General features: G+C 45.4%; 1 protein-coding gene across 1 annotated transcript in view; it reads left to right on the top strand.

Moving 5' to 3' along the window:
- The window catches only part of HPRT1 (hypoxanthine phosphoribosyltransferase 1), a 486,680-nt gene that overhangs the window by 406,854 nt on the left and 52,004 nt on the right, over positions 1-27,822 (top strand). The window contains exon 8 of the mRNA XM_069212493.1: positions 1,924-2,000. Within this exon, the coding sequence (XP_069068594.1) occupies positions 1,924-2,000 (77 nt within the window). The remainder of the gene's footprint in view (positions 1-1,923; positions 2,001-27,822) is intronic.

Below are 27,822 nucleotides of genomic sequence, written 5' to 3'. Positions count from 1 at the left end.
GATTGTGTTAGAAACAGAATGAGTGTTTTTGAGAACAACATTGATCCGGCTATACCAAACGAAGTCACCTGGGGATGCTTGATCAAAATGCTATACTTTTGATACGTGACACCGATTGAAATCTGTCTCTGAGTTGTCAATACATATGGGTCTTTTATTGTTGCATGCTACATTCTACAATGGCTGTTTCGTTGTTCAATAAAAAGATGTAAAAAATAAAGAGTATTTTTGCGAGCATGTAAAATATGAATGCTGGAGGTCTAGCAGATATCCACCAATGTCAATATGCAGACAAGACTGCATACTGAGTAGCTGACCGTTCTCGATCTCTTAATAGTTTCATTAGAAACTGTGTTTGTTTCTTTGTACCTTCCACGGGTTATATAATTCCCTTTTTATTAAGAGTATTGCCTCTCAGATGTTAATGCTTAAACAGTGTTGTTTTTGTTGTTGGTTTGCACCTAAATATATTCTGACCTTCTAAACTGCAAATCCTACTGGTGTGATTCTTTTTTAGCAAATTTGAGGCTTGACTAAGTAGTCATATGTGGCAAATCTAAAAACCTAAAATGCACTTGCATGTTGTAGAGCTTAATTTTATTGCTCAGAATACATTATTTCCCGCATCACTCTTCTGGACACCAGCTTGTCAGTGTTCTGTGCTAATCTGAACACTGCTGTCTGTATGGCTGTGTGAATACTATCTTTCTAAAATATCTCTAGAGAAGTGAATGGGTGTCCTCCCAGCCTCCATAAAAACCTTACTTTAGAGGCACAAATGGTTCTAAAATCACTTAAATAGATGTAATCACATTTGACTTATCCTCCCCTTCTATGCAAGTGGAGAGTTTCCTTTAGTAGATTGAACCTATGAATTTGGCAGTGCCTCTACTTTGAAGATTTGCAAAAATCACAATGCTTTCTATTATGAGGTTCAATGTTGGGTCAGTGACGTGCCTTACCATCTAAAATAATTTGAGATTATTATGATCATATTTGCCTCCTCTTAGCTTGGTCAGTCCACACTGATCGAGACTAGAGTCCACCACTTCTTGGGATATTCTTATTACCCCTTTGAATGATATTTCTCCTTCCGAACATGCTTTATTTTTGTTGTTTGCATTCCTGAAGGAAAGGGATTAGTTTTGCCGTGCTCTAACATTATTACTGTTATTTTGTAACAGTGTATTTTGTTCTTATCTAGAGAACCTTTGTGTTACCTGTTCTGATAGACAATGATGTAGCACGAGCTAAAATTCTTCCCATGCCTTTCAGTTAATTATCTCGAAGCAGTACTGCTGAGATGCTCCTGTTAAAGCAAGGATGAGAGGCATTACAACAAATCTTCACAAGCCTTGCATTTCGTCTCCTATTTTAGTGGGACAGTGTGAACTCACAGAAGTGTCTTGTCTATATATGTAGATGTAGAAAAGGTAACATCCCTAGGGACAATAAATACACTAAATGGATTAATTCACCTGCAAGATCAGTGTCCTGGTGGTCCTCTGGTAATCCATCTCCTCCTCTTGATATGAATTTTTCTCTTCGTCATAAGAGAGCTCCACTTCTGATGATCAGGAGAGTTATGTTATGCTACTTTCATGTATATAGTGCTCGTATATGTTCTTTAGGTTCAGTGGTTCAGGAAGTAGAGTTGTGTTTTTGTTCTTTTTTTTGTTTTTTGATCTTTATCCTTTTCTCTTTCCATTTCTGTTGTTCACTTTACCGATCTGTTTTGACAGAAATATTTTGAACTGTTTTAGACCTTTGTAGTCAGTGGGTTTTCTTCTTCGTAGGGGGTAGGATCAGGCCAAACGTGATTCCATCCATTTATGTGATTTCAGGAAATAAATGCTATCCTTGATTAGGTTTGGCTTTTCTGTTGAAATTCAGTTTATAAACTAAAATATTATTTTGTTTCAGTTGTTGGATTTGAAGTTCCAGACAAATTTGTAGTGGGCTATGCCCTAGATTATAATGAATACTTCCGGGATTTGAATGTAAGTATTTTTTTATTTTATCTTCCATTTTGTGACACGTCAAACTTAACTATATGTGAGTTATGTACCATTGTGATTCTTGATTACTTTTATGTATTGATAAAATCACCAAAGACGCTTAAAACCATGCACATCATTATTTAGAATTATTGGTTTAAACAACAGTGTTTCACTAGCTTTGAGATTTGTTCTCCAACATCTAATACCCTCAGAGAGACTTGACACAACAAGTTGAAAGCTCCATAACCTATAGAACCCTGCTTCTAATTCTGCCTTTCAAAATAAATAAATAAATAAAATCACTGTTGGAGACGATGAGAGAGTACTTGCTAAACTGACTTGTAAATGATATTTAAATTACCTTTAAGGCAAATATCTATGTACTCCTTTCTCACTAGGTGAAATCATTCACTAGGTGTGCTATATCGCATCTGATCAACTTGTGTTTACTAACCAACCATATCCCTAGCAAGGTATCCTCAAGTTGCTAGAAAGATACATATTTTGAGCTGGACAAAACAACTAACTCAGAAAAGAGTAACATTCGGATTATATTCTTAAACTAAAATCAAGTTGCAGCTGTTTAACACAGTTGTCAACAAGATCACTCCTAGAGGAGTGTTTTAGTTCAAACTTACAGCTGTTGGTCAAGTTCAGAATGAAGACAATCATGGAGGCGCAAACAGACTTTGGACTGAATAAGGATAGTCATTGGTGATACCAAACGTTATTGCACTCCTTCTGCAGGGAATTAGACAACTGAATGCGTCATCTTTTGGAATCTGATTTGATGACCTCCTTGAAATCAGGGGGAACTTACAGAGGAATGGTTTCAGGTCTGTACACTACTCTCATGGATATTCATTTACATTTGATCCTCATACTGAGTGACCTTTTATGTACTTAAACATTGCTTGTTTTAACATTACGTTATTGTAGAAAGAAAATAGTTCAGTAAAAACACCAAAATCAGCACTTATTACCCCCTACTGCTGTGACTGTATTAAGGTATACCCCACTCTCCATAGCACTGTTAAAGAGGAGTATTCACCCATTTCTTTGTATATATTTTTATGACTATCCCTATCCTACTTATTAAAGTTTTTCTCTATAACCTTAGAACAAGTTTAGCTTGGTTTATTTGTGCAGGAGGACATCCAAGAAGTAGCAGGGAAAGACTGGTTCTACCATTTAAGAGGAGACAATTTGAGGCCCTAGACTTAGTAAAGCTACCTTGCAGCTCACTGCCACTACACTCAACATGGGTTCCATCCACATTGAAGAATCCCGTATCTGATAACAGAAAAAGAGCTAATGGGGGAACGTGCTCTTGGTCTCGTTGCTCCCAGTTGGCTTGCAAAGACCTAGAGCTGTGGTCCTTACTGCGGCCATGACCTGCTGGATCTGGTGCTGTATGATGTTTAAACTAATGCTTAGTTCCTGTACTTACCTGCATTATAGCAGTTTCATTACCAGTCACTGGGGAAAGTAGAGTCATGGCAAAACCTCACAAGGCAGGTAATGGTGCATCTACATATAGACAGATTTTCTAACCATGGTCTGCTTTAAGGCAAAATGCAAGACAATCTTGCTAGACATTTTTGCATACTTTAGGCTGAGGCACACGACTGGACAGGGTGCCTGGCTACACGACCTAGCTTCAGGAATTTACACCTATGACTTAAATAATCAAATCCCCCGATACAATTAGGTGGGTTTCTAGGTTGTATGCAATGATTTCAGAGTTAACATCTGGGAATAGGAGGCACTTTAGGCAGGTGTGGGAAGCAGATTTGGATTCTGAAGTCACTGCTGCAATGTGGGAGTTTGATTGCATGCAAAGTTACTATAAAGCATAAGCCATTAGACTTTGTATTTTTTTATCGAGTATACTTCACTCCAACAAAGGAGTTTAGGATAGATCCAAGTAGACCCATACCCCTGCTGGTATATGGATTGTGCAAACTTGATTCACCTGGCATGGACTTTTGAACCGATACATAGGTACTGGATAGAAGTATTTTACTGAATAGTACAAATAACTGGGTGCAAACTAGAATCAAGTCCACTGATGGTCCTGCTGGAATATGTTATACTGATTCCGAATAATAGCGGGCGATTTGTATCAACTTCTGTTGGCCAACCTCAGAGTTGCTATCCACTGGGGCAGGAGTAGAGTACCTAGGAAATAAGATTGGCAGCAGGACATGGCTGAATGCAACGACAAGCTGAGGTATCTGCCACCCTACAGTCCTGACATCCAGAGCAGACTATGTATGGGATCCTCCTGCCGAATTTTCTGTGCACAGCAGCAGACATTGCCAGATGAAGACTCTGCACAAGTATCACCATGCAGACAAAAAGACTGCAGCTTAGCGCATTTTATCAATGTAAATAGTGAAACACGTATACACTCTATGTACGTACATTGAAGCCAGCTGCTGTCTGTGTTTGGATAAGAAGAGCCTTTTCATTCATTTACAATACAAACGTAATCCATTCATTTTCTCTTTTACTGTCCCCCTCACCTCCCTCCCAATCAGTTGTCCCCTTTCCACCCCAAAATCACTAAGTTCTGCAATTATAAATACAAGGAAATAAAGGTCCTCAAGTCTGTCACTTCAGGTAGAGTTGAAAGGCTGTAATAAAATAACCAAATATAATATAAAACACTTAAGTAGTAGACAGCTAGTTATGCTAGGTCTCTACACAGCCATGAGACCTTCACTATACTTCTGAACCATCGATCAGTGACGGGGGCGCTAGAGAGCCGGTGAGAAAGATCGCCACACTCCTGTGAGGCTCTCACAGACCAGATACTTATGGGTGGCGGCAGGCGGGTCTCCTGGCTGTCGCGCGTGGCATGGATTAACGGACTGGTCAAAGTACACACAGGCTCAGGGCAACTAGGTGTAACAGCATCAGGCCTCGGAACTACATGCTCGGACCGAGGACACTAATAGCAAGACCCCAAAGAGATAAGACAACAAGGCAGAGGAGGTTGCCTTTTCTTCCCCCATCCCCCGATCCGTTGAGGGAACGCAGGCGGGGGCCCCTGCTTTAAGAGCGGCAGGCATGGGGCAATCTGATGCCAAGCAAGCGAAAATACAATTTGCAGCCAAGAAAGCGTCCAGGTTACAGCCAGAAATCATGGACAACCAAACACATAATCACCTAACACTGGGGGAGACCTCAGAAATGGGAGAAATGAAAGCCCTTCTCCTCACAATGCTATCTAGCCTCTCTTCCCTAGACACTAAGATGGAGAATATAAATGTCAGGCAAGACCTGCTCATTACCACTGGAGAGGCAGGCCGGACGCATAACAGAGGCTGAACAGCGTATCTCAGATGTAGAAGACACATTGCAAGCTAAAAGTGAACAAATACTGCAAATGGACAAAAACTTAAAAATCACTGCGAACAAAAATGAGGACCTGGAAGCGAGGTCCAGAAGGAACAACTGGCACATAGTGGCATACCGGAATCCACAGTTACTGGGTGTATGGTGCTTAACACCTTATTTAGCACAGAGGCATTTTATAAAATACTAGTGGTGGAGAGAGCCCACAGGGCCTTGATGGCAAGACTGTGGCCGGGGGCCCCGACCGATAATCACACGCCTGCTAAACTATAGGGACAGGGACACTACGCTATGATTAGGTCGTGAAATGCACCTCTGAAATTTGAAGGAAACTAGATATCCATCTACCTGGACTTCACAATAGCAGTGCAGGAGGCTTGGAAAAATAAACCACTGTCAAGCAGAAACTGAAACAAGCAAAAATTCCTTATGCAATGCTGTATCCAGCCCACCTCAAAATCACGAATAAGGGAAAGGACATAATTTTTGATACACCACAAAAGTCCAGTGAATACCTGAAACAAAACCGTGAGAGAGGGTCGCTGCGGCACTGTGACTGCACTGAATCGGGTCCAGCCTCAACCCTGTCGGATCAAGATTAATCTTGAGGGGCGCTGGCAGCACGTACCACTCTGATGGACTGGGGCAGCTCGCGCATGAAGAGCAAGGAGAAGAACCACACTTACGTACCCCCCAACAGTTAATAATTGTCGCTTGTGATTTAAATTAGATGAACCACAGCATACTGGAGATCAGACAGCTAGCCAGATGTGGCTTTCACCTGGCCTCACACAGGACGACCAGGCACCCTCTCTCACTAGGGAGGTTCCGTGCGGCCCTCTGATGGACACTCAGTGGGAATCACCCCAACACCCTTAGAGATTCAACGGTTAAAGTTGGTAGTCATAAATTGGGATTTTAAGGGGAGGGCTATACTTGATGGAATTGGGCCATCATCGCGGGGGGGGAAGGGAAGGTTAGTTCAACTGTTACTCACTGCTACACAACACGCATCCCAATTACATACATCAGGTATTCTTGGCACCAGGTGCACAGGTCTCATTCGGGACACATTGGGCTTCATATAAACAATACGCCACCTACTTCTCTTACTCCCGTGGCACAGCAATTCTAATACACAAAGGCACCCCATACATACCACAAGGGGCTAGAAATGATCCACAGGGGAGATACACTATCGTCTGGGGCAGACTAAAGCGGCAATCCATCACAATAGTAAACTGCTGTGCACCACACATTGATGACCCCTCATTCTTTGATAGTTTGAAACCATGTGGTGAATATAGGATTGCAATATTTATTATGGGGAGTGGACTTTAACCTTGGCCATAGACCCCCTCATAGATAGAGGGACTGGGACAGTACCTTACCGCAACAGAGCGGCGGAGCGCTTGCGCACTGACATATCTGCATATGACGTGGTGGATTGCTGTTGCTGGCTACATCCGCATGATAGAGAGGGCATATTTTACTCCACTGTGCACTCTAGCTGGTCTAGGCTAGATTATTGGTTAATATCCCAATCTATGGCACATTGGATAAGAGAAGCCACATATCTGGCCTGCACATACTCTAACCCCTCTCCGGTCACTCTCAAGCTAGCACTACCAGCTGTCACTTCCCCACTTAACACCTGTATGCTGTCCCCAAATATGCTACTGGATGGTCAGTTCCGCTAAGAACTCAGGAGGGAGATAGTGGAATTCTTCCTTAGGAATAAGGACACGGTACCCAAAGCAGGCATGATATGGGAGGCCTTCAAGGTTAAGTTAAGAGGTAGTTGCCTAGCAAAGCTATGTGGTACATTTCTTGAAGCCATCTCTCTAACAGCAGAAAGGCCAGAGTCTTCCATTGCTGGTAAATAATATGGATAGGATGAGGCCATAACCATTTCAAACCATTACCAGTATTGTGGAGTGATCCCTGGGAATATAGAGGTATCATGCATCATCACTGTTGAGTCAGATTGCTCACCAGAGATATCCAAGATATTCCTCACCACCATCCAAATAGCTGCTCAGTAGGTTTGTAGCTTTTGTCATTCGCAAACCACATGTACAATGAACCCTGCTTTGTGATTATTTTGCCCTCATATTTGGTTTTTAATTCACTTGTGTCGCACTAAGTAGTGCTCACAGCACGCCCCTTGACACGCCTCTGGATGCCGGTTTAAGAGCCCGCTCAACAGCACACTTGCGCAGCTCTACAAGGGTGCTTTTTCCTCTTTGATTTCCTTGTAGCACGAGCATGCGTTCTTGGGAGGTGCCTGACTCCCCAATCGCCTTCTTTGCATGATGCAACTTGCCTTTTTAACTTGTTTGTTTATTTATTGTTGAATGTGTTTGTAGGAAAGTCACTCTTTTTGGCATGGTTACCCCTACTTTTTGCCTATTAATCAGTATATTTAGACTGTCTGCACTGGGATCCTGCTAACCAGGACCCCAGTGATTGTGCACTCTTTTCCAGTTTTGGTTGCCTTCGTACCCTTTACACCTCACAGTTGTCATACTGGTGTACCCTTGGGTACCCAGGGCATTGTTACAACAGGGGTCCCCCAGGGGCTGCAACATGTATTATGCCACCCATGGGAGCCCATGCAAACAATGTATGCAGGCTTGCCATTGTAGCCTATGTGAAAAGGCGCATGCACACTTTCACTATTGGTCACTGCACAAGGTCACTGTAAGTGACCCCAATTACGGGGTGCAGGTTCCTGTGTGTGAGGGCACCCCTGCATGAGCAGAGGTGCCACTACAAACTCCAGTTACAATGCACTGGATTTCGTAAGTGTGGGGAAGCCATTTTTTACCTGTGTACTGACAATAGGTCACTCACTACCTGTGTCCAGCTACATAATGGTAATTTCGAACACAAGCATGTTTGGTGGCAAACTTGTCGGAATCATACCCCATTACTGTTGCCAAAATTGGTTGCATGACTCCATGCACTCTGGTGGCATCTTAGATGAGCCCACAGTATTGCTCCTACCAATCTTCCAGGTTTGCAGGCAATCCATGCCAGCCATGCTGCTGCAGCTCCTCAGACAGGTTTCTGCCTTCCTGCTACTTGACCAGTGCAGGCAAGGGAAGGCGGAACAAAGGATTTCCTGTGGGAGAGGAGAGGCAACCCCCTCTCCCTTGGAAAAAGGTGTTCCAATGCTGGGTAGGGGTAGCCTCCCTAGGCCACCAGTTTGCTTTGAAGGGCACATTTGGTGCCTTCCTTGCATAAACCAGTTTGCACCAGTCTAGGGACCCCCGGTCCCTGCTCTGACGCAAAACTGGGCAAAGGAAAGGGGAGTAACCACTCCCCTGTCTATCACCACCCCAGGGGTGGTGCACAGAGCTCCTCCATGTGGTCAGGTGATTCTGCAATCTTGAAAACAAGATGTGCAAAGGCCCCTGGGAGCATCTGAGTGGCCAGCTCAGGCGGTTGATGTCAGTGACCCGCTCTGATAGGGCTATTTAGGGACTCCCTTGCAGGTCGGTCCCCAGATTCGGCTTGCAAGGCTCCACAGGGTCTCCTCTGAATGGACCTCTTCTGCTCCTGGCCTCTGGAACCGCAACTGGACACTTCAGGAACCTACAAGACTGCAACTCCCCAGGCGACCGTGCCTTGCAATATTGTTTCCCCGGCTCATTCCAGTAACTGCAGGACTTCTCTGCACTTCCTGGTCTCCACAGCTGATTTGCATCTCCCCTCGTCATCCCGGGTCTTCTTCCACAGAAGGGTGGGTAGTGTCTCCTGCCCCATCTAGACACTCCATCGTGAATTGGACTCTGTCCTTTTCTGTTGCAGGTCCTCTTCTTGCAGAATCCACCCTTGGGTTCCTCTGGTCTGGTCCTGTTCTCGCAAAGTCGTCTTGTTAGTCGTTGGGAAGACCAGGTACTTACCTCTGCTCTCCTGGTTCCTGGGGTGCACTAAGGTACTCACCTCTTGGGGCCCTGAGTTCTCGCAGCTCCCCTCTAACTACTCGATATCCTTGGGTGGAGGACTTCACTTCGCATTCCACTATTTTAGTATATGGTTTGGCACTCCCCTAGGGCCCTAGCTTTTTTCTATAGTTTCTTGCCAATGCTTGTTGTTTCTTATGCTAATTCCTAGCTATTAGTGTGTGTGTGTGTGTGTGTGTAGGTAGGTAGTTTGTACGTACCGTTGGGGGACTGCCTATAAGTAATCTGGTTCAGTGTTACTATAATAAAGTACCTTTATTTTTGCAAAAATGTGTGGATCTTTTCAGGTGTGATAAGTTGCTGTGTGACTGCTGTGGCATTGCAAGTGCTTTACACACCGCCTAGATACGTGTTGGCTGCTCATCCACAGCTACCTCTAAAGAGCCCTGGCTTCCTAGACACTCTTTATTTACTACTTGGGGTTACCTGGACCTAGTATAAGGTGCCAACACCATAGGTGTCCACTACACACCAGGCTAGCTTCTTACAGCATTCTAATTAATTATTTGCTTTGGTTAAAGTTACCAGCTTTCACAGGGGAACCTATGATTCTTAGTAGGGGTTGCTGGACCCTGGTTTGTGATTATTTTGCCCTTGTGTTTGTTCTTTAATTGACTTGTGTCGTGCTGAGTAGTGCTCCCAGCACTTCCCTGACACCCCTATGGATGCCGGTCTTCAAAGCCAGCCAAAGGCAAGTCTGTCTGCGCCCATCTGTGCCTGGACTGGCTCCGCGCCAGCCCCTTGCCGGTTTTACTCCCCAATCATCACTAATGTTCAGTTACTCAGGAGAGGAGCTGCTCAACCTGAAGACACTAGATAAGAAATGTCCTGGCCCTACTCTACATCCATCAGATGTTACAAATGTGATTTTCTGTTCGCACTGTAATCTATCACTTTCTGAGGATAAATTCAAGCACTGAATTCACATAGCTCCCATAATGCCAAATCATGCAAACCTTAGTTTAATATTCGTTGTATACTTGCCTGGTCTTTGATTAAAAATGCCCTGGAGTTTGCAGATTTTTTTTAGAAGTTAATCGTATTGATGTAGCATTTGTCAGTAAGACTTGGGCAGACATCGTCTCGGGTCCTGATCTCATTACGGCTACATCTCCCGGCTACTCCATTTCAGGCTAGACTGTCTGAAAAAGAGGCAGAGGATTAGTGGTTGTTCATAAACACCTCGAGGCATCTTTTCTATCGCTTCCTATAATTCCAGACTGTGAAGCACTTTGTTTTAAAATAGAATTAACCAGTCATTATTCCTTCAATGGGGCTCTGATCTATTTTCCCTATGTCCAAGGTCGACTTTGATACATAACCTTGGTCATCTACTAGAAATTTAAGCTAATTTGGACTTCACTGTTCCAGTGATTTTAACTTTCATCTTGAAAACCCCTTGGATAACGACTGGGCTCATTTGTGTGATTTCTTGGCGAGCTTGGGTTTAGCCCAACTAGTAACAGGACCCACGCTTTTGGCAGGCCATCTGCTGGATGGGATTTTTTTCAGACAACCCGCATCTTTTGGTTTTGCCCTTTATCCCTCTTGTTTGATTTGACCACCTTGCGGTCATGTTTCATCTAAAGTTAGATGATAACCCAAGCACCGGCCACCGGCCTTCTTGTTTGTTATGCCATCCCCGGCATAAAACTAATTCTGGCACTCTAAATCCAACTCTAGCTCAATTCATGTAGTTGACGGACCTCGACATTGCTTCTAGCAACTACCATCTGTGGATAAATTCCACTCTAAATCATCTGGCTCCAGTTAAAGTATATAAAAATGATAGAAGCTTACTGTCAGAACCTTTTTTCAACAATGAACTAAGGTTACAAAAACAAGCCTGTCTAAGGTTGGAAAGGAATGGCACCTTAACTACGATCTAATAGAAAAGGAAGTGAATCGAGCGGCTATCTGTCTATAAGGAGATGACTGAGAAAGCTAAATCCAGTTATTTTACATCCAAAATTCAATCGTCGACGAACTCTTCTAAAGAACATTTTGATGTACTGAAACAACTGACCATGCTCTCCGATTCCAAAATCTATACTTCTGATCAGGACTTCTGTAACTCTCTAACCTCTTTTTTCGAGGAAAGGGTAAACGTTATAAATAACTCCTTCTAACCGAACTCGTTGCCCGCCTGCCCTCCTGTTAAAAACGAATATTTTGGGCCCCCTGAATTCAAATGTATCTATTTCAGATAGAATTTCTGTTCAGTTAGATGATATATCTTCCCTGTATTCCATCTCAATGGAGGTGCTCTTCTTTAGGCAATGTAGTTCTGTCCTTGTTCTCTCATTTATCCACTTTTTTTGTGCGGTCCCTTCTGAGCAAGACTGAGTCCAGGTCTCCCCTCTCGCCTCTACCCGTGACCAGCGAGAATCCTTCACCTTGCACCTGATATTGTAATTAAGCACCTCGATGATATCTTCAACAGGATGTTTTTGATTGGCTACTTTCTAAAAAAAACTGGAAAATAACATCCATTTTCTTCTTATTAAAAAAAACCTACCTTGGATGGCAGTGATCCTAACAACTACTGTCTCATCTCTCGTCTACCCTTCCCTGCGAAGATTTAGAGCAGGCCAATACTGCATAACTTTCCTCTTTTATCACTAACAGTGGGCTTTTCAACGACACCCAATTTGGCTTTTGAAGCCAGCGTAGTACAGAACTGTCTTTGATCACTGCTGCATAGGACATCAGATAATTGTTAGACACTGATAGTAATGCTGCCCTGATTCAATTAGATCTCTCTGCAGCATTTGACGTGGTCAACCATTACCTGCTAATAAGCTGTCTCTCTACACTATGAATAAAACTGCAGTGATATTGATTGGCAGGAATGCGTTGTTTTGGTCTCCTAGTTGGTGGTCACAGGAGTTTGAGGCACTTCCTTTTCCTGTTCCAAAGCCAAGAACTTGGGTGTTATCTTTGACAGCAATTTTTCTTTTGATGGCCTTGTTAACACAATCACCTCTTCGTCCTTTTTCCTGTTAAAAACACTCCAGGAAGTTCTTCCTTTTATTCCACATGATTCACAAAGAAATGTAGTCTCTGCCCTCATGATCTCTAAAATTGATTACTGCAGTGCATTATTTACCAACTTCCGGAAAAGATGCCTACAGAAACTCCAAATCCTACAGAGTGCTGTGACTCGGTTACGTCAGGGAATTCACAAATTTCAATCTGTCTCCCACAGACTTTCCCAGCTTAATGGCTCCCCATGAAAAAAACATAGATTTTAAAGCCCTTTGTATCGCTTTTAAAATAATGCATGACGTACAACATACGTATTTCAAACAGCGCTTCAGATGGTGTATTCCTAATAGAGTACTTACATCATCCTCCGCTCGAAACCCAGTGGTACCCAAGTTCAAATGATCAACTCAGGGTGCAGGAGCTTTTTTATCTACACAGCCACACTATGAAACATGATGCCTCTGGAGCTTAATAACACAAAATAATTGCTGTTCTTCTGGAAAGCTCTTAAAACCTGGATGTTTAGTTGTTAGATCATGCTCTCTTGTATTCTTATAGTTTTTCTGTTTCCTGGAGCTGCAGCGCCTAGACACCCCAGAGTATTAGAAGAGCATTTTACCAATTTAATTTTCATTTCATTATAATTCAGTTGGCTACATCTCCAGCAGACAGAGCAAGTACATGATCTAGCTGCCTCTAGTCTCAGTGGGGACCGATGCCATTGGTGTTTAAACTTATAATATCCAAGTTTCAGCCTAACTTCTTGCAAACATTTATTGTGTATCTGTAAAAGGTAAGTCTTTATCAGGTTAATGTTGAGACACCACTGGGTGTGAGAAGATTCAGTCCGTGAGAGTCTTGTACAACCATATAACCATCCCTTTGTAAGTTCACAATGTAGGTCGTCAAATTCGATTCCAAAACAGTATGTGACCTGTTGCCTAATGCCTTGCTAAGGCACTGCTACAGCTGATGGAATTGCCAATGATGAAGCTTGTTCATTCTAAAGTCAGTTTCCCCCTTTGTGAATGTCTTTATTCTGCCCTCAAACTAAAGTTGGTTTCTAGTTTGAATCCTCTTAGTTAGAAAATCAAACCAAATAGGTTCTCTTTGTCCAATCCGAAACATACCATTACCCCAAAATGGTGCCTCGGCATGGGTACTTTGAAGAGGCAGTGCTCTTTCTGCCAGGCCTAAGACATGGTGTGCAAGACCGGATGATTACTAACTAGACATCTTACAATCCTTCGTGTAAAGTGTTCGTAGGCCATCTGTTTCTTCTAAGAGCACATTGTACACCTTCAACCATCTTGCTGTCTCTAAAGTACTGCGTGTAAAGTATCAGATTTACGCCAGCTGAAAAGAGAACCAGTAGGATTCAAATTGTGGTAGCCTTAACCCTGTACGTTCAATCGGAGTATGTAAGTTATTATTGTCCTGGGTTTTCCTTTTCCCAAGATAAATGATTTCACCATGGTATGCTCCAAGGTCCAGCACTCCTTCCTTGTTGTGCAATACCCATATTCTGCAGATAGTAGATACACCACTTGTGAGGTTTGGACCTACTGTACCTCAGTATCATTAGCTTGTGAACAGTCAGTAAGTGAGTCCACCCATAGGAATAAAAAAACGGTATAGATTCCTTGCTTGGTTTTAATTGTCAATTTGTCTTTCCATTTGTCCATCAATAAATGTCGTTCCTCAAAATGTAAAAAGGCAGCTGACATGTGTTTCACCCCCTATTCAGCTTGTTGACCTGGGGCTTTCGCACAGCTTTTAGTCAAGAGACAAGCAATAATTCATATATTCCATATTGCTCATATCAAAATCCAGTTATAGGTTAAATTAATGCAATGACAAAGTCAAATCCATGTAAGGTTAATTTTGCGCAGGGCTAAGTCCTAACTTGGATGCCAGTGATCTTAACAACTACTGTCCCATCTCTCATCTACCCTTCCCTCCGAAGACTGTAGACCAGGCCAATACCGCATAACTTTCCTCTTTTATCACTAACAATGGGCTTTAGAAGCCAGTATAGTACAGTCTAAACAGCAGCAGTCTGACAACTGCCAGTCCTTGCTGAATCAGGAAGTACAGGCTCTTTCGGCCAAAGGAGCCATATAGAGGTTGCAGATGCCAGAAGTAGGTTATGGTTGATAATTCTGCAGCTTTCAGGTGCTGAAAAAGGACAAAGGCCTGCATCCTATTCTAGACCTTTGCCCAATCAATTAAGATGCTCATTGCTTCCCAGGTTGTGTCTGCCCCTGGAGACTGGGTAGTAACGTTGTACCTGCAAGTCGCTTACTTTCATATCCCAGTCTTGTAGGCCTACAGACATTGCTAGCAGTTCATGGTGGGCTCTGAGCATTTTCAGTTTTCTGCCATCCCCTCTAGTCTCCCCAGTGCACCACAGGTGTTTACAAAAGTGATGGCGATGGTTGCTGTATATCTTAGGGGGTCCCAGCCTTCCTCATACCTCGACAACTGGCTACTAAAGGCTTACTCAACACAGGCAGTTGTCACCCACCTCCAAACCTTCTACATTCATTGAGGTTCACTACAGGGAGTGCAGAATTATTAGGCAAGTTGTATTTTTGAGGATTAATTTTATTATTGAACAACAACCATGTTCTCAATGAACCCAAAAAACTCATTAATATCAAAGCTGAATATTTTTGGAAGTAGTTTTTAGTTTGTTTTTATTTTTAGCTATGTTAGGGGGATATCTGTGTGTGCAGGTGACTATTACTGTGCATAATTATTAGGCAACTTAACAAAAAACAAATATATACCCATTTCAATTATTTATTATTACCAGTGAAACCAATATAACATCTCAACATTCACAAATATACATTTCTGACATTCAAAAACAAAACAAAAACAAATCAGTGACCAATATAGCCACCTTTCTTTGCAAGGACACTCAAAAGCCTGCCATCCATGGATTCTGTCAGTGTTTTGATCTGTTCACCATCAACATTGCGTGCAGCAGAAACCACAGCCTCCCAGACACTGTTCAGAGAGGTGTACTGTTTTCCCTCCTTGTAAATCTCACATTTGATGATGGACCACAGGTTCTCAATGGGGTTCAGATCAGGTGAACAAGGAGGCCATGTCATTAGATTTCCTTCTTTTATACCCTTTCTTGCCAGCCACGCTGTGGAGTACTTGGACGCGTGTGATGGAGCATTGTCCTGCATGAAAATCATGTTTTTCTTGAAGGATGCAGACTTCTTCCTGTACCACTGCTTGAAGAAGGTGTCTTCCAGGAACTGGCAGTAGGACTGGGAGTTGAGCTTGACTCCATCCTCAACCCGAAAAGGCCCCACAAGCTCATCTTTGATGATACCAGCCCAAACCAGTACTCCACCTCAACCTTGCTGGCGTCTGAGTCGGACTGGAGCTCTCTGCCCTTTACCATTCCAGCCACGGGCCCATCCATCTGGCCCATCAAGACTCACTCTCATTTCATCAGTCCATAAAACCTTAGAAAAATCAGTCTTGAGATATTTCTTGGCCCAGTCTTGACGTTTCAGCTTGTGTGTCTTGTTCAGTGGTGGTCGTCTTTCAGCCTTTCTTACCTTGGCCATGTCTCTGAGTATTGCACACCTTGTGCTTTTGGGCACTCCAGTGATGTTGCAGCTCTGAAATATGGCCAAACTGGTGGCAAGTGGCATCGTGGCAGCTGCACGCTTGACTTTTCTCAGTTCATGGGCAGTTATTTTGCGCCTTGGTTTTTCCACACGCTTCTTGCGACCCTGTTGACTATTTTGAATGAAACGCTTGATTGTTCGATGATCACGCTTCAGAAGCTTTGCAATTTTAAGAGTGCTGCATCCCTCTGCAAGATATCTCACTATTTTTGACTTTTCTGAGCCTGTCAAGTCCTTCTTTTGACCCATTTTGCCAAAGGAAAGGAAGTTGCCTAATAATTATGCACACCTGATATAGGGTGTTGATGTCATTAGACCACACCCCTTCTCATTACAGAGATGCACATCACCTAATATGCTTAATTGGTAGTAGGCTTTCGAGCCTATACAGCTTGGAGTAAGACAACATGCATAAAGAGGATGATGTGGTAAAAATACTCATTTGCCTAATAATTCTGCACTCCCTGTATCAACTTCCAAAGTAACACTTGACTTCTTCTCAAGCGCTGCCTTTCATCAGAGCCATTCTGAACACAGTGAAATTGTGTGCCTACCCTCTGGTGCAGTTTCTCCAAAACAATTGGGCTATGATCTGGATGTTTCAGCCTCGGTCCTTGATTTTGGTGAGATTGACTCTTGGCTACTGGGTCTGATGGCCTTCTGCTGGTGAAGCACACCAAATGGCATATGCAGGCTCTGCAGTAGGATCTGAAGTCCCAGTGGTCACAACACCAAGGGAGTCTCCATTGAGTCCAGAATTCAGAGGAAACCGCAAGAGATCTGCAGTGGTGATTACTGAATTGTAATTTGGTCAGCAGCAGACCCTGCTTCCTTCACCCCAACAGTTGACAGTAGGGACGGATGCATCGCTTCTGGGCTGGGCTGGTCACCCAAGAGAGGCTAAGATCAAAGGGGTCTGGTCTGTGGCAGAGACCTGCCTCCACATCAACCTGTTGGAGCTGCGGGCTTATGCGTGTGGCTTTGAAAGTCTACCTACCACCCATCAAAAGGAGGCTGGTTCAGGCATTAATGGACCACACTACCATGTGGTACTGCAACAAGCAGGATGAGATAGTCATGTACCCAGTGCTAGGAGGCCCTGCACTGCTGGACATGGCTATAACGTCGGGACATCATCTTGGTCATACAACACCTGGTGAGATCTATAAACACAAGGACAGACTAACTCAGACATCAACTTTTTGTGAATCACCAATGGCGCCTACACCTAGCGGTGGTGTAAGGTCTCTTCCGCCAGTAGGGAGAACCTTAGCTCAGTCTATTCACCACTGAAGAAAACATGCAGTGTCGACACTGCGCATTGGAGCTTCCAGAGTTGTTCTTGCTCCAAGAAGTATGTTCGGAGTGGAACTCCAAACAGGACAAACTGGTTCTTTGAACACATGTCTCCTTTCTAAGGTGGTGACCCCCATCCACATTTGGTCAGACGATCACCCCTCTAACATGCTTGGCTTACACCTCACCTCTCTAAGGAGGCCATCGTTTGGTATGATCGGTATAACAACTAATGGCTCAGACTGGTTCCAAAGAACATAGACTAGACAATCAGCTTTTCACTTGATTCACTGGAGCAAAGAAAGGCAAGATGGTGTTGAAGAGAACCATCTCTCAATGGATGTTAATCTGCATAAAAATCTGCTAAGCATTGATGAAAAATCCACTTCCTGAAGACTCCACCAGAACCAAGGCTGTAAATAGTGTGTTAGCATTCATGGCGTCCTAGACAGTTGCCAGGCGGCTACATCAGTGTCGCTCCATAAGTTCACACTGCACTTTTGTCTGGGCAGTCAGGTCTGTTGAGATGGGCATTTAGCTTGCTCAGTCCTGCTGAACTTTTTGGTTTTAGCCAATCTGTAGCCTCTCCTCCGGGGAGGTTATTGCTGTGGTATCTACTCTGAGGTAAGGAATCTGCGGTTAGAAGTCTCTTCCAGAAGAACAGGTTGCCTTATCTCGACTATAACTTACTGGCCCTCCCTTCCTCCCTGCTCTGCAAACTGTATTTCTTCTCAGGAAGGACCTTCTTAGATTCAGCACACTGGTTGCAACCATGCTGATGGGACCCTGTATCTGTGGGCGTGGAATGTGTCACGAAAATAAACGGACATCAGCACGCTGGGGCCAATATTGGCACCGCAAACATCACATTTGTCACAGACTTGTCGACGCAGAGCAGTCATTACCACATACTGCCATGCAGAGGTACTGCTCAAAAGTTTCCAGAATCTGTCTTATAGCTGGGAACTATTCTAAGGTAAGGAATCTGTGGTTAGATAGTCTTTGCAAGAAAAGATGTTACTGAAGATAAGTAACTTGTTTGTCCTGCGTTGATTATCCCTTTTTACCTTTATAGTATGGGAGGCTTCCTCTTGCCTTAGTTGGAAGGCCTGCTTACCCACACCCCCTTAATAGTGTTGTGGTTTTAGGCAAAATTATCTTTTACACCCTTGAGGTTTAGAGCTCATTCAAGTCATATTTCGCCTTCAAGAGCCACTAAGTTTTGTTGTTTTCTGTTATGCCATTTTCTTCTCCTGGTCTTTCAGGATGTAATATAGATGTTTTCATTACTAAGGAATTTGACATTATCTCCCCCAGCCCGCATTCCGAGCCTGCTGCCCACAAGACATGAGGTGAAGTAACTGAATGCTGATTTTCCTCGAAGTATGTACACACAACCTCTTGTAAATTGTTTGATGCTGGGAGTATATAGCACAACATAATAATGTGCCATTATCCTAGTGTAGGTCGTAGTAGACCCAGTGCAAAGCAAATCCTAAGAGCATAGTATTTGAGTTTGTGACACTGCTCAGCAAAATCAATGATCTATAGAGTTCTTGTACCATGTGAGCAGGAAGTGAAAATATAATCACAGGTGGATTAGTCATAAGGTCACTTAGGACATGGCTGTCACCAGAGCTGTGTACTGTATGTGTATCAGATTTATCTAAAAAGGGGTCTAAAACCAGATTCCAATGCCTCTCCCCAGCAATGGCACCCTTGGTCCATGAGTGAAGGAGGAGGAGTCTGTCAATGGCCCTGATAAAAACAAGTTCTGTTCCCTTACTAGGGGATAGTTTGAGGCCAGAATTATAGTTTAGTGTTAAATAGCATCTTTTATGAGTGATAATGCCCTTCTTGATCAGACCACGTCTTTGTAACTTTTAGGAGCAGGCATTTCTGAAATAAAAAAGCTATTCACCTTTACAATAGTATTTGGATTTAGGTGCCTCAGCACCTAGATGGGGACTCTTCTGAGTTTCTCACTTTTTGTGCCAAATGTGTCTCTTGAATGAGTGCGTTGTCTGGTGAGGCAGAGTTGAGAAACCGTAATTCTCCAGTATTTGATCTTTCATAGAGTCACATGCTTTAATCATTCCCAGTCGTCGAAGTGGGAGTCCCACAGTAAATTAAATAGCAGTATTGAAAACCTACATAGAAGTCAGTGTTACAGGACATTCACTTTAACAGCTTATTCACATCATTAAGAAAAGTCCCAAAGTCCAGCAATCAGGCGCCAGCACCCTTTAGAACCCTCATCACAGAGGCTTCAGCCCCTCAGATTTTCTACAGCATGTTGTGTGAAGGGAGTCTTCCTGAGCTCTGCTCAGTTACTTCAGTCCAGTTTCTGGACATTAATACTACTACTTCTACCATGTCTGAAACATCTAAAAAAAGATCTTGTCAGGCCCTGCAAGACTTGGAAAGAAAAGGCTTCATGTGGATAAACCACACAAGCACTGTCTCTACTGCCTCTACCCTCAGCACATGGTAAAGGACTGTAAAGTCTGCCATAGTTTTTCATCCAGAACCTTGAAGGACAGGGAGGGGAGGCTTTTTGTGGCTTCAGAAAGCCAAGACACATATATCCATCTTCTTAGGAGGGTAGCAACACCTCTTCCAGATCTTATCAGAGAGAAAGGTCCCGTGACCAGGGCACTTCAGAGGAAGGCCCTTAAAACATCAGACGGCCAAGGAAAGCTCAAAGGAGAAAAAAATTACAAATCTCGTCAGACTGTGTCTCATCTGACCCCAGTACTCCATCTGTAAAAACCGGAGCTCGCCCGCACACATCTTTATCAGAATTGTCAACAAGGCACAAGACTCCACTTAGAGTTACAGCAAATAAAAATCTAGGCTTCTGGATAGATGAGGAACTTACTATGGAAACCCAATCCAAAAAACTTGTGGGCTCCTGTTTCGATATCCTTGGGGCCCTCAAAGTTTTTACAAATGCTACCGCATTCCACACGAAAAATCGTGGCACAGGGCCTAATTAACTCATGCCTACACTAAGGAAACTCCCTATACTTAGGGAGCCCAAGATATGTTTTAAAACTTCTCCCGCTTGTCCAGAATGCAGCAGGCACAACCATTTATAAACCATTATAAAAAACCAATTCAGGCCATGTGTGTTGTGCATCGGTCCATACATGGGAGAAGCCAGATTATTATCCAGAATCTTCTGGCCTCTACGTCCCAGTAAGGTCTCTTCGCATGAGCAACCAGTGGCTTTTGTCAGTACCTAGAGTCAAAAGAGCAAGAAGCGGCAGCCATTCATTCGCCTTTCTGCTTCCTAGATTCTGGAATGCTCTCCCTGCCCCCATCAGAAGTTAGCAGTCCCAATCAGCCTTGGTTGTCAAAAAGCACTGCGAGGTCCAGTTTGGTAGGTAGGTACTTTCTAAAACCAGTTTGAATTTAAATTAATTAGAACAACAATGTCAACGATGACAGTTACCATAGTCTCATCAATGAAGGTGTTAATGACGACATTGATTCTGTTGACGGTTTCATCATCAACGAAGGCTTCATTGATAGCTCTGAAAATCACTCGGCAACCTCAGATGTTACTGCCCACTACCATCCGGTCGCCGACACTGTTGACATTAAAAGTTGCAAAGACTTTCCTATTGCCTGAACATAACTCTCCCAGCAAGGCATCTCCTCTTCCCCAAGCCATTTTCTGGACGGTGTCTGAGGATGAAGGCCCTTTCAGAACAACCAATCCTTACTTCATGTGAAATACCAGAAGGGAAGGGTATGAACAAGAGGATCAATATTATGGACATATTAAATGCTACTAGTGGGCTTGCAGCACTGATTGTGCCACCCACATAAGTAGCCCCTTACCTATGTCTCAGGCCTGCCATTGCAAAGCCTGTGGGTACAGTTTCACTGCTACTTCGACTTAGCATTTAATACAACTTGCCAGGCCTTAAATACCCATATCTGATAGAGACTTATAGTTGCAGATTCCACACCTTTCAATTTCCCCAGGCGTCGGACTGAATCCAGTGATTTTTCTCTGTTGGCGTCTTGTTCGCCGTGATGATGTCACGGTCGTATATAGGCGCCACCCCAGCGCGCTGACGTCAGTTCTTTTCTTTCCGCTCCAGCCTACGCGCAGATCCGGAGAAGAGCTACCTCAGTCATTTTTTGACTACGTCAACACTTTTGTCTAAGTTTTTGACAAGTTTGTGGATGCGTCGAGGGATGTCCCACAAGACCGGATTCAAGCCCTGCAACTCCTGTCACCGATCTATGTTGGTGACGGATCTGCACCTTGTGTGTCTTTGATGCCTGGAGTGCGATCATGACCCAAAGTCATGCTCAGAGTGTCGGGCCATGAACCCGAAAGCTTTGGGGGAGCGGATCCTACAGCTCATGGTGGCCTGACACTTGACTCCGTGGCGCTCACGGTCTCGTTTGAGAGGGAGGTCTCGAGATCGTCTGCAGAGTCACCACCACTCCTCATCCTCCAAGTCATCGGGACATTCGGGTCACAAAAAAGTAAAAGAAGGACAAGCGTTCTTCGACTTCACCCCGTCGCTCGGGTAACGTTACGTGGGAAGAGCGTCGATGCTCTAGGCTTCCGTCATCGGAGCCTTCATCTGAGTCGGCTCCGCACTTCCCCGACTTCCCGGGAGCTGGAGCCACCCTTGCCCAACTTGAAGAATTTTATGAGGCAATGCTCCTCATTTTTGGGCAGTATGACCCACCTTCGGTGCCCTCGGGCACAGGTGAGTCGGTGGGGGCCCCCTCGGGTTCAAAGTCATCGGCTTCGGCCACGGCTCTGCTGGGTCCCTCTGGATCCAATTGCAGATTGACGACCTTCCCCGGCTTCGGGTCAGACGTCAACGCTCCCGACGTTGGTTGGGCCCACAATCGACGTTGATCCAATCCTCATACCCGACAACCCAGAAGGACGTCTGTCAATGCCGATTTCGTTCTCTATGGGCTCCCCAGGCCCAGGGTTGATCCAGACCCTTATTCTTGTGGGTATGGATACGGGGAGAGTATGGAGTGGACGCTGGACCCTTTAGAATACCAGCTTGACCACCAAATGGACTTTGTGCAGGATTTGGTGTGATGCCAGTGGTCTAGACACCTCCCCTGACCCTGGCATGCTCTCTCCTCCTACCGTGGCTATGGAGGAGGGTGCTTCTTATTCCATGGTGGTGAGAAGGGTGGCTGAGGTCCTGGACATCGAGCTACCGTCTGTGGAGGTTAGGCCTATTATCCTAACCGACGTGCTTCAGCTGGGGTCTTCCTCTTCTGAGCCCCTTATTTCCTTTAATGAAGCACTGACAGACGTCCTTTTGGGTACTTGGTCCAGACCTAGCACAGGGGCTCCTGTGAATAGTACAATTGCCTGCCGCCATCGCCCTGCACCGTCAGACCTGAAATTCCTCACCCAACACCCCGCGCCTGAGAGCCTTGTCATCCAGGCTTCTTCATCTGGCGCATTCCCTGCCTCACCCCTGGATAGGGAATCAGAAAGACTGGACAACTTGGGGAAGAAGTTGTTTTCTTCCAACAGTCTAGTTCTGCGGTCCGTGAACACTGTGTGCCTTTTGGGCCGCTATTCCCATACTCTCTGAGATAAGATCGTGCAAGTGCTGCCTGTAGTTCCGAAGGAGGCCCGGACTATCCTTTCTCAAGCCGTAGCAGATGGGAGGAATGCAGCGAAGTTCATGATTCATTGTAGACTAGATACGACCGACTCTCTGGGCAGATCGGTTGCATCAACGGTGGCATTGTGACCCCTCGCCTAGTTGAGAACATCTGGCTTTTCAGGGGATGTCCCTCAATCCTTGGTGGACATGCCCTTTGATGGCACACGTCTCTTCGGAGACAAGGTGGACTCGGCGCTCGAGCGCTTTAAGGATTCCCGAGCCACGGGCCGGTGCCTTGGCCTCTCACCTGCTCCTAGACCCCAGCAGTCCACCTTTCGTGGCTACGGAAGGGGCACCCAACTGCATCCTTTCCCCCTGGCTATTGACCCGCGCATGCTGTACAGCCCCTGCGCGGCTGCGGGATCCCACGCCCCGGGGATCAGGGAGCCAGCTGGTCGTCTAGTCCACCCCCACCCCCTCCTCAGCCTCCAAACCTTCCTAGTCCACGGATACACCAGGAGCCAGTTGGCGGCAGGATTTGCCATCACCTGCCCCAATCGCAATCCATTACCTCGGACAGGTGGGTCCTCCAAATTATCCAAAGGGGCTACTTCCTCCCCTTTGAGACACCTCTTCCAACCATGCCACCTTCACACAATCTGATATTGGAGGATCATATGGCGCTTCTCCGCAATGAAGTCCAAGCCCTTTTGGCCAAAGAAGCTATAGAGAGGGTTTCCTTGCCAGAAGTAGGTCGCTACTTTCTGGTGCCGAAAAAGGACAAAGGTCTTCGGCCTATATTAGATCTTTGGTCGCTCAACCTCTTCCTCAAAAAGGAGAAGTTCGAAATGTTGACATTGGCTCAGGTCCTATCTGCCCTGGATCCCGGAGACTGGATGGTAGCGTTGGACTTGCAAGATGTATACTTCCACATTCCCATCTTGCTGGCTCACAGAAGTTACCTACGCTTTGTGATAGGTCATGAGCACTTTCAGTTTACTGTGCTCCCCTTTGGCCTTACCAGTGCCCCTTGGGTGTTCACGAAAGTGATGGTAGTGGTGGCAGCTCACCTGCGCAGGTTAGGGGTCCCAGTCTTTCCCTACCTCGACAATTGGCTGTTGAAGGTGAACTCGCCCAAAGACAGTTATCTCCCACCTCCGTGGTACGGAAAACCTTTTACATTCGCTGGGGTTCTCTATCAGTGTGCCGAAGTCACACCTGCCTCCTTCTCAGACGCTCCCTTTCATCTAAGCTGTTCTGGATACGGTGCAGTTTCGGGCATATCCTCCCGAAATGCGAGTCCAAGATATTCGGGCTTTGATACCCGGTGTTTCAGCCTCTGTCCTAGATTTCGGTGAGAATGACTCTGAGGCTGCTGGGCCTCATGGCCTCCTGCATCCTGCTGGTTTGAAATGGCAGATGGCATATGCGGGCTCTGCAGTGGGATCTGAAGTTCCAGTGGGCGCAGCATCAAGGGAATCTCTCCGACAAAGGTCCAGATCTCGGAAGGAACTGCAAAAGAAGTGGAGTGGTGGTTCACGTATTAGGATTGGGTCAAGGGCATATCTCTTTCCTTTCAACAACCATATCTTACAGTCATGACAGATGCGTCACTCCTGAGATGGGGCAGCCACATGGGAGAGGCGGAGATCAGAGGTCTCTGGCGGAGTCCGGGCTCCATATCAATCATCTGGAGCTCCGAGCGATTCGACTAGCATTGAAAGCATTCCTTCCCTCTCTCAAGGGGAAAGCAGTGCAAGTGTTCACAGACAACACCACTGCCATGTGTTGTTGCAACAAACAAGGCGGAGTGGGGTCGTGGATCCTTTGTCAAGAGGCCTTTCGGCCCAGGAACACCTGGCAGGCTCCTTGAATGCCAGAGCAGATAAACTCAGCCGACGATGCGTGGTCGATCACAAATGGCGTCTCCATCCGGAGGTGGCGCAAGGTCTCTTCCTGCAGTGGGGAGACCCTTAGTTAGACTTGTTCGCCTCCGTAGAGAACGCGCAATGTCAGCTGTTTTGCACGTTGGAGTTTCCAAGACGGCACTCGCTCGGCGACGCTTTTTATCGTGAGTGGAATTCAGGCCTCCTGTACGCTTTTCCACCCAAACCACTTCTGCCCAGAGTTCTGAAGAAGATCGACCAGGCCCAAGTAATACTAGTGGCTCTGGACTGGGCACAAAGAGTCTGGTATCCCGAGTTGTTGAGCATGGCCATAGTTCCTCCGATCAGACTGCCCCTTCGGGAGGATCTCCTGTCGCAGCAGCAGGGGAGGGTCCTCCACCCGAACCTGTCAACTCTGCTGCTTCATGCGTGGAGATTGAGTGGTGACAGTTGACGTCTTTTGACCTGCCGCACAAAGTCTGTGACGTTATCTTGGCAGCCAGGCATCCCTCAACCAAAACTGTATACACCTGTTAAAGAAAAGTGTGGCATGGTGCATTTACAAATCTGTCGATCTGCTCCTCTTTCTCAAGTCCTTCCCTTTATTCTTTCTCTTGCCCAGCAGGGTTCCTCTTGGGCACTCTTAAGGGATATCTTTCTGCTATCTCTGCTTTCTTGGCCTTCCTTATTTAAATCTCCTATAGTTGGGAGGTTTCTTAAAGGCCTAGCTCATCTCTTTCCTCCTATTCAATTTACCAATGGGATCTAAATCTGGTATTAACATACCTTATGTGTTCCCCATTTGAGCCAATTGGGGAACAATTGGCTCAAGCTCTCAACTATCAAGACTGTCTTCTTAGTTGCCATTACTTCTTCCTGCAGAGTAAGTGAGCTCCAGGCTGTTATCTAAGCCTCCATTCCTGGCCATACATCCTGACAAAGTGGTGCTTTGCACAAGGGCTTCTTTTCTACCTGAGGTAGTGACACCCTTCCATGTTGGACAGTTCACCACCTTGCCTACCTTTTATGCACCCCTACATCCCTCTCATGAAGAGGAGAGACTCCACCGTCTGGACTCAGAAGGAGCACTGGCGTGCTACCTTGATCGTACTAAAGACTTCCGGGTGGACAGTCAACTCTTTGTGGGATATGTGTGTGCAAAGAAGGGGAAGGCGGTGCAGAAGAAGACCATTTCATGATGGTTACTCTTATGCATCAAAATGTGCTACTCTCTGGCTAAAAAGCAACCTCCCGAAGGTTTGCAAGCTCACTCCACCAGAGCTACTGCTGCTACCACAGCGACGTGGGCATCTCTGCACACTTTTTACCAAACACTACTGCCTGGACAGTCAGGTCCAAAGGGACAGCTACTTTGGCCATTCGGTCCTGCAGGACTTCTCAGTGTGATCTTGGTTCGCAGCCCACCACTGGGGATGGTATTGCTCGGGTATCTATTCAAAGGTAAGGAATCTTCAGTAACGGTATATCTGGTAGATAAACATTCTAGTTCAGAGCTCAGGGCGATCCGGCTAGCATTGAAAGCATTCCTTCCTTCTCTCAAAGGGAAAGTAGTGCAGGTGTTCACGCACAACACCACTGCCACGTGGTACTGCAACAGGCAGGGACAAGGTGGGGTTGTGGACCTTTTGACAAGAGGCTCAGCGCCTCTGGATATGGCTGAAACATCAGGGCATATCCCTAGTGGGTCAACATCATGCAGGCTCTCTGAGGGCCAGAGCGGACAAACTCAGTCATCAATGCCTGGTCGATCACAAATGGCATCTCCATCCGGGGAGGTGGCGCAAGGTCTCTTTGGGCAGTGGGGAGAACCTTGGTTAGATCTGTTTCACGTCCACTGAGAATGCGCAATGTCAGCTGTTTTGCACATTGAAGTTTCCAAGGAGGCACTTGTTCAGCAACACTTGTCATCTAAAGTGGAACTCTGGCCTCCTCTACGCCTTTCTACCCGTACCACTTCTGCCCAGAGTTCTCAAGAAGATCAAGAACGACCAGACCCAAGTAATCCTTGTGGCTCCGGACTGGAAATGAAGAGTCTGGTATCCCAAGCTCTTGAGCATGGCCATCGATCCTCCACTCGGACTGCCCCTTTGGGAGAATCTTCTGTCGCAGAAGCAGAGGAAAGTTCTCCACCTGAACCAGACAGATACAGACACACACAGACACACAGACACACACACACCCCTCAGTGGGATTTGAACCTGGTTCTTACTTTTGTCATGTGTGCTTCTTTCGAGCCTCTTCATCACTATCCAGTTTGGATTCTTATTCTAAAGACAGCCTTCCATGTAGCCATCACTTATGCTCACTAGGTGAGTGAGCTGCAGACCCCTTCTAAGGAATCTGCAACTAGAAGTCTCTTTCAGATGAACAAGTTACTTGGTTGCAGATTCCTTACTGACCCACCTATCATCCCCGCTCTGCAAACTGATTTCTTGGGACAGGGACTTCCCTTTCATGGCCCTGGTTATGATGCACCATGGTCCGTGTTCTTCATGGCTTCGCGCTTCTGGCTTGGAAAGTCAAGAAAAGAAACTGATGTCAGCATGCCGGGGTGGCTTATATATATGACCCATGACATCATATCCGGTGAACACAATGCCAACGACTGACACGGAGTCAACCGACGCCACCTAAAGGTGCACAAGGGTATTGCTCGAGAAAAATCTCCAAATCCAGACTGAGGCCTGGGGAAAATTCTAAGGTAAGGAATCTGCAACTAGAATATGTCTCTACCATATAATTTGTTACCAAAGGTAAGTAACTTGTTCTTCTGTACCTACAACTGGACTATGTCAGAAGGACCGCCGTGCTGCCCAAAGGACTCCTTTGGAATGCTTTTCTGGAAGGACTTCTCTCCTACTTGTTGCCCTGCTGCCTGCTGGTCCCTGGCTCAGCTGGAAGGACTTTGCCTTCCCCTACAAATGATCTCCAAGCGCTAGGACTGAGCTTGTCTCATGTTAAGACGTCTCCGGGCTAAACACTTCACCAGAGGGAGGAAATCCCCTGCAGCGGAAGACCAACACAAC

Source organism: Pleurodeles waltl, chromosome 2_1, assembly GCF_031143425.1.
Source record: "Pleurodeles waltl isolate 20211129_DDA chromosome 2_1, aPleWal1.hap1.20221129, whole genome shotgun sequence".
In the NCBI taxonomy this organism is placed as follows: domain Eukaryota; kingdom Metazoa; phylum Chordata; class Amphibia; order Caudata; family Salamandridae; genus Pleurodeles; species Pleurodeles waltl.
Note: the sequence above shows the minus strand (reverse complement) of the source record. Positions and strands in the feature narration are given on the sequence as shown.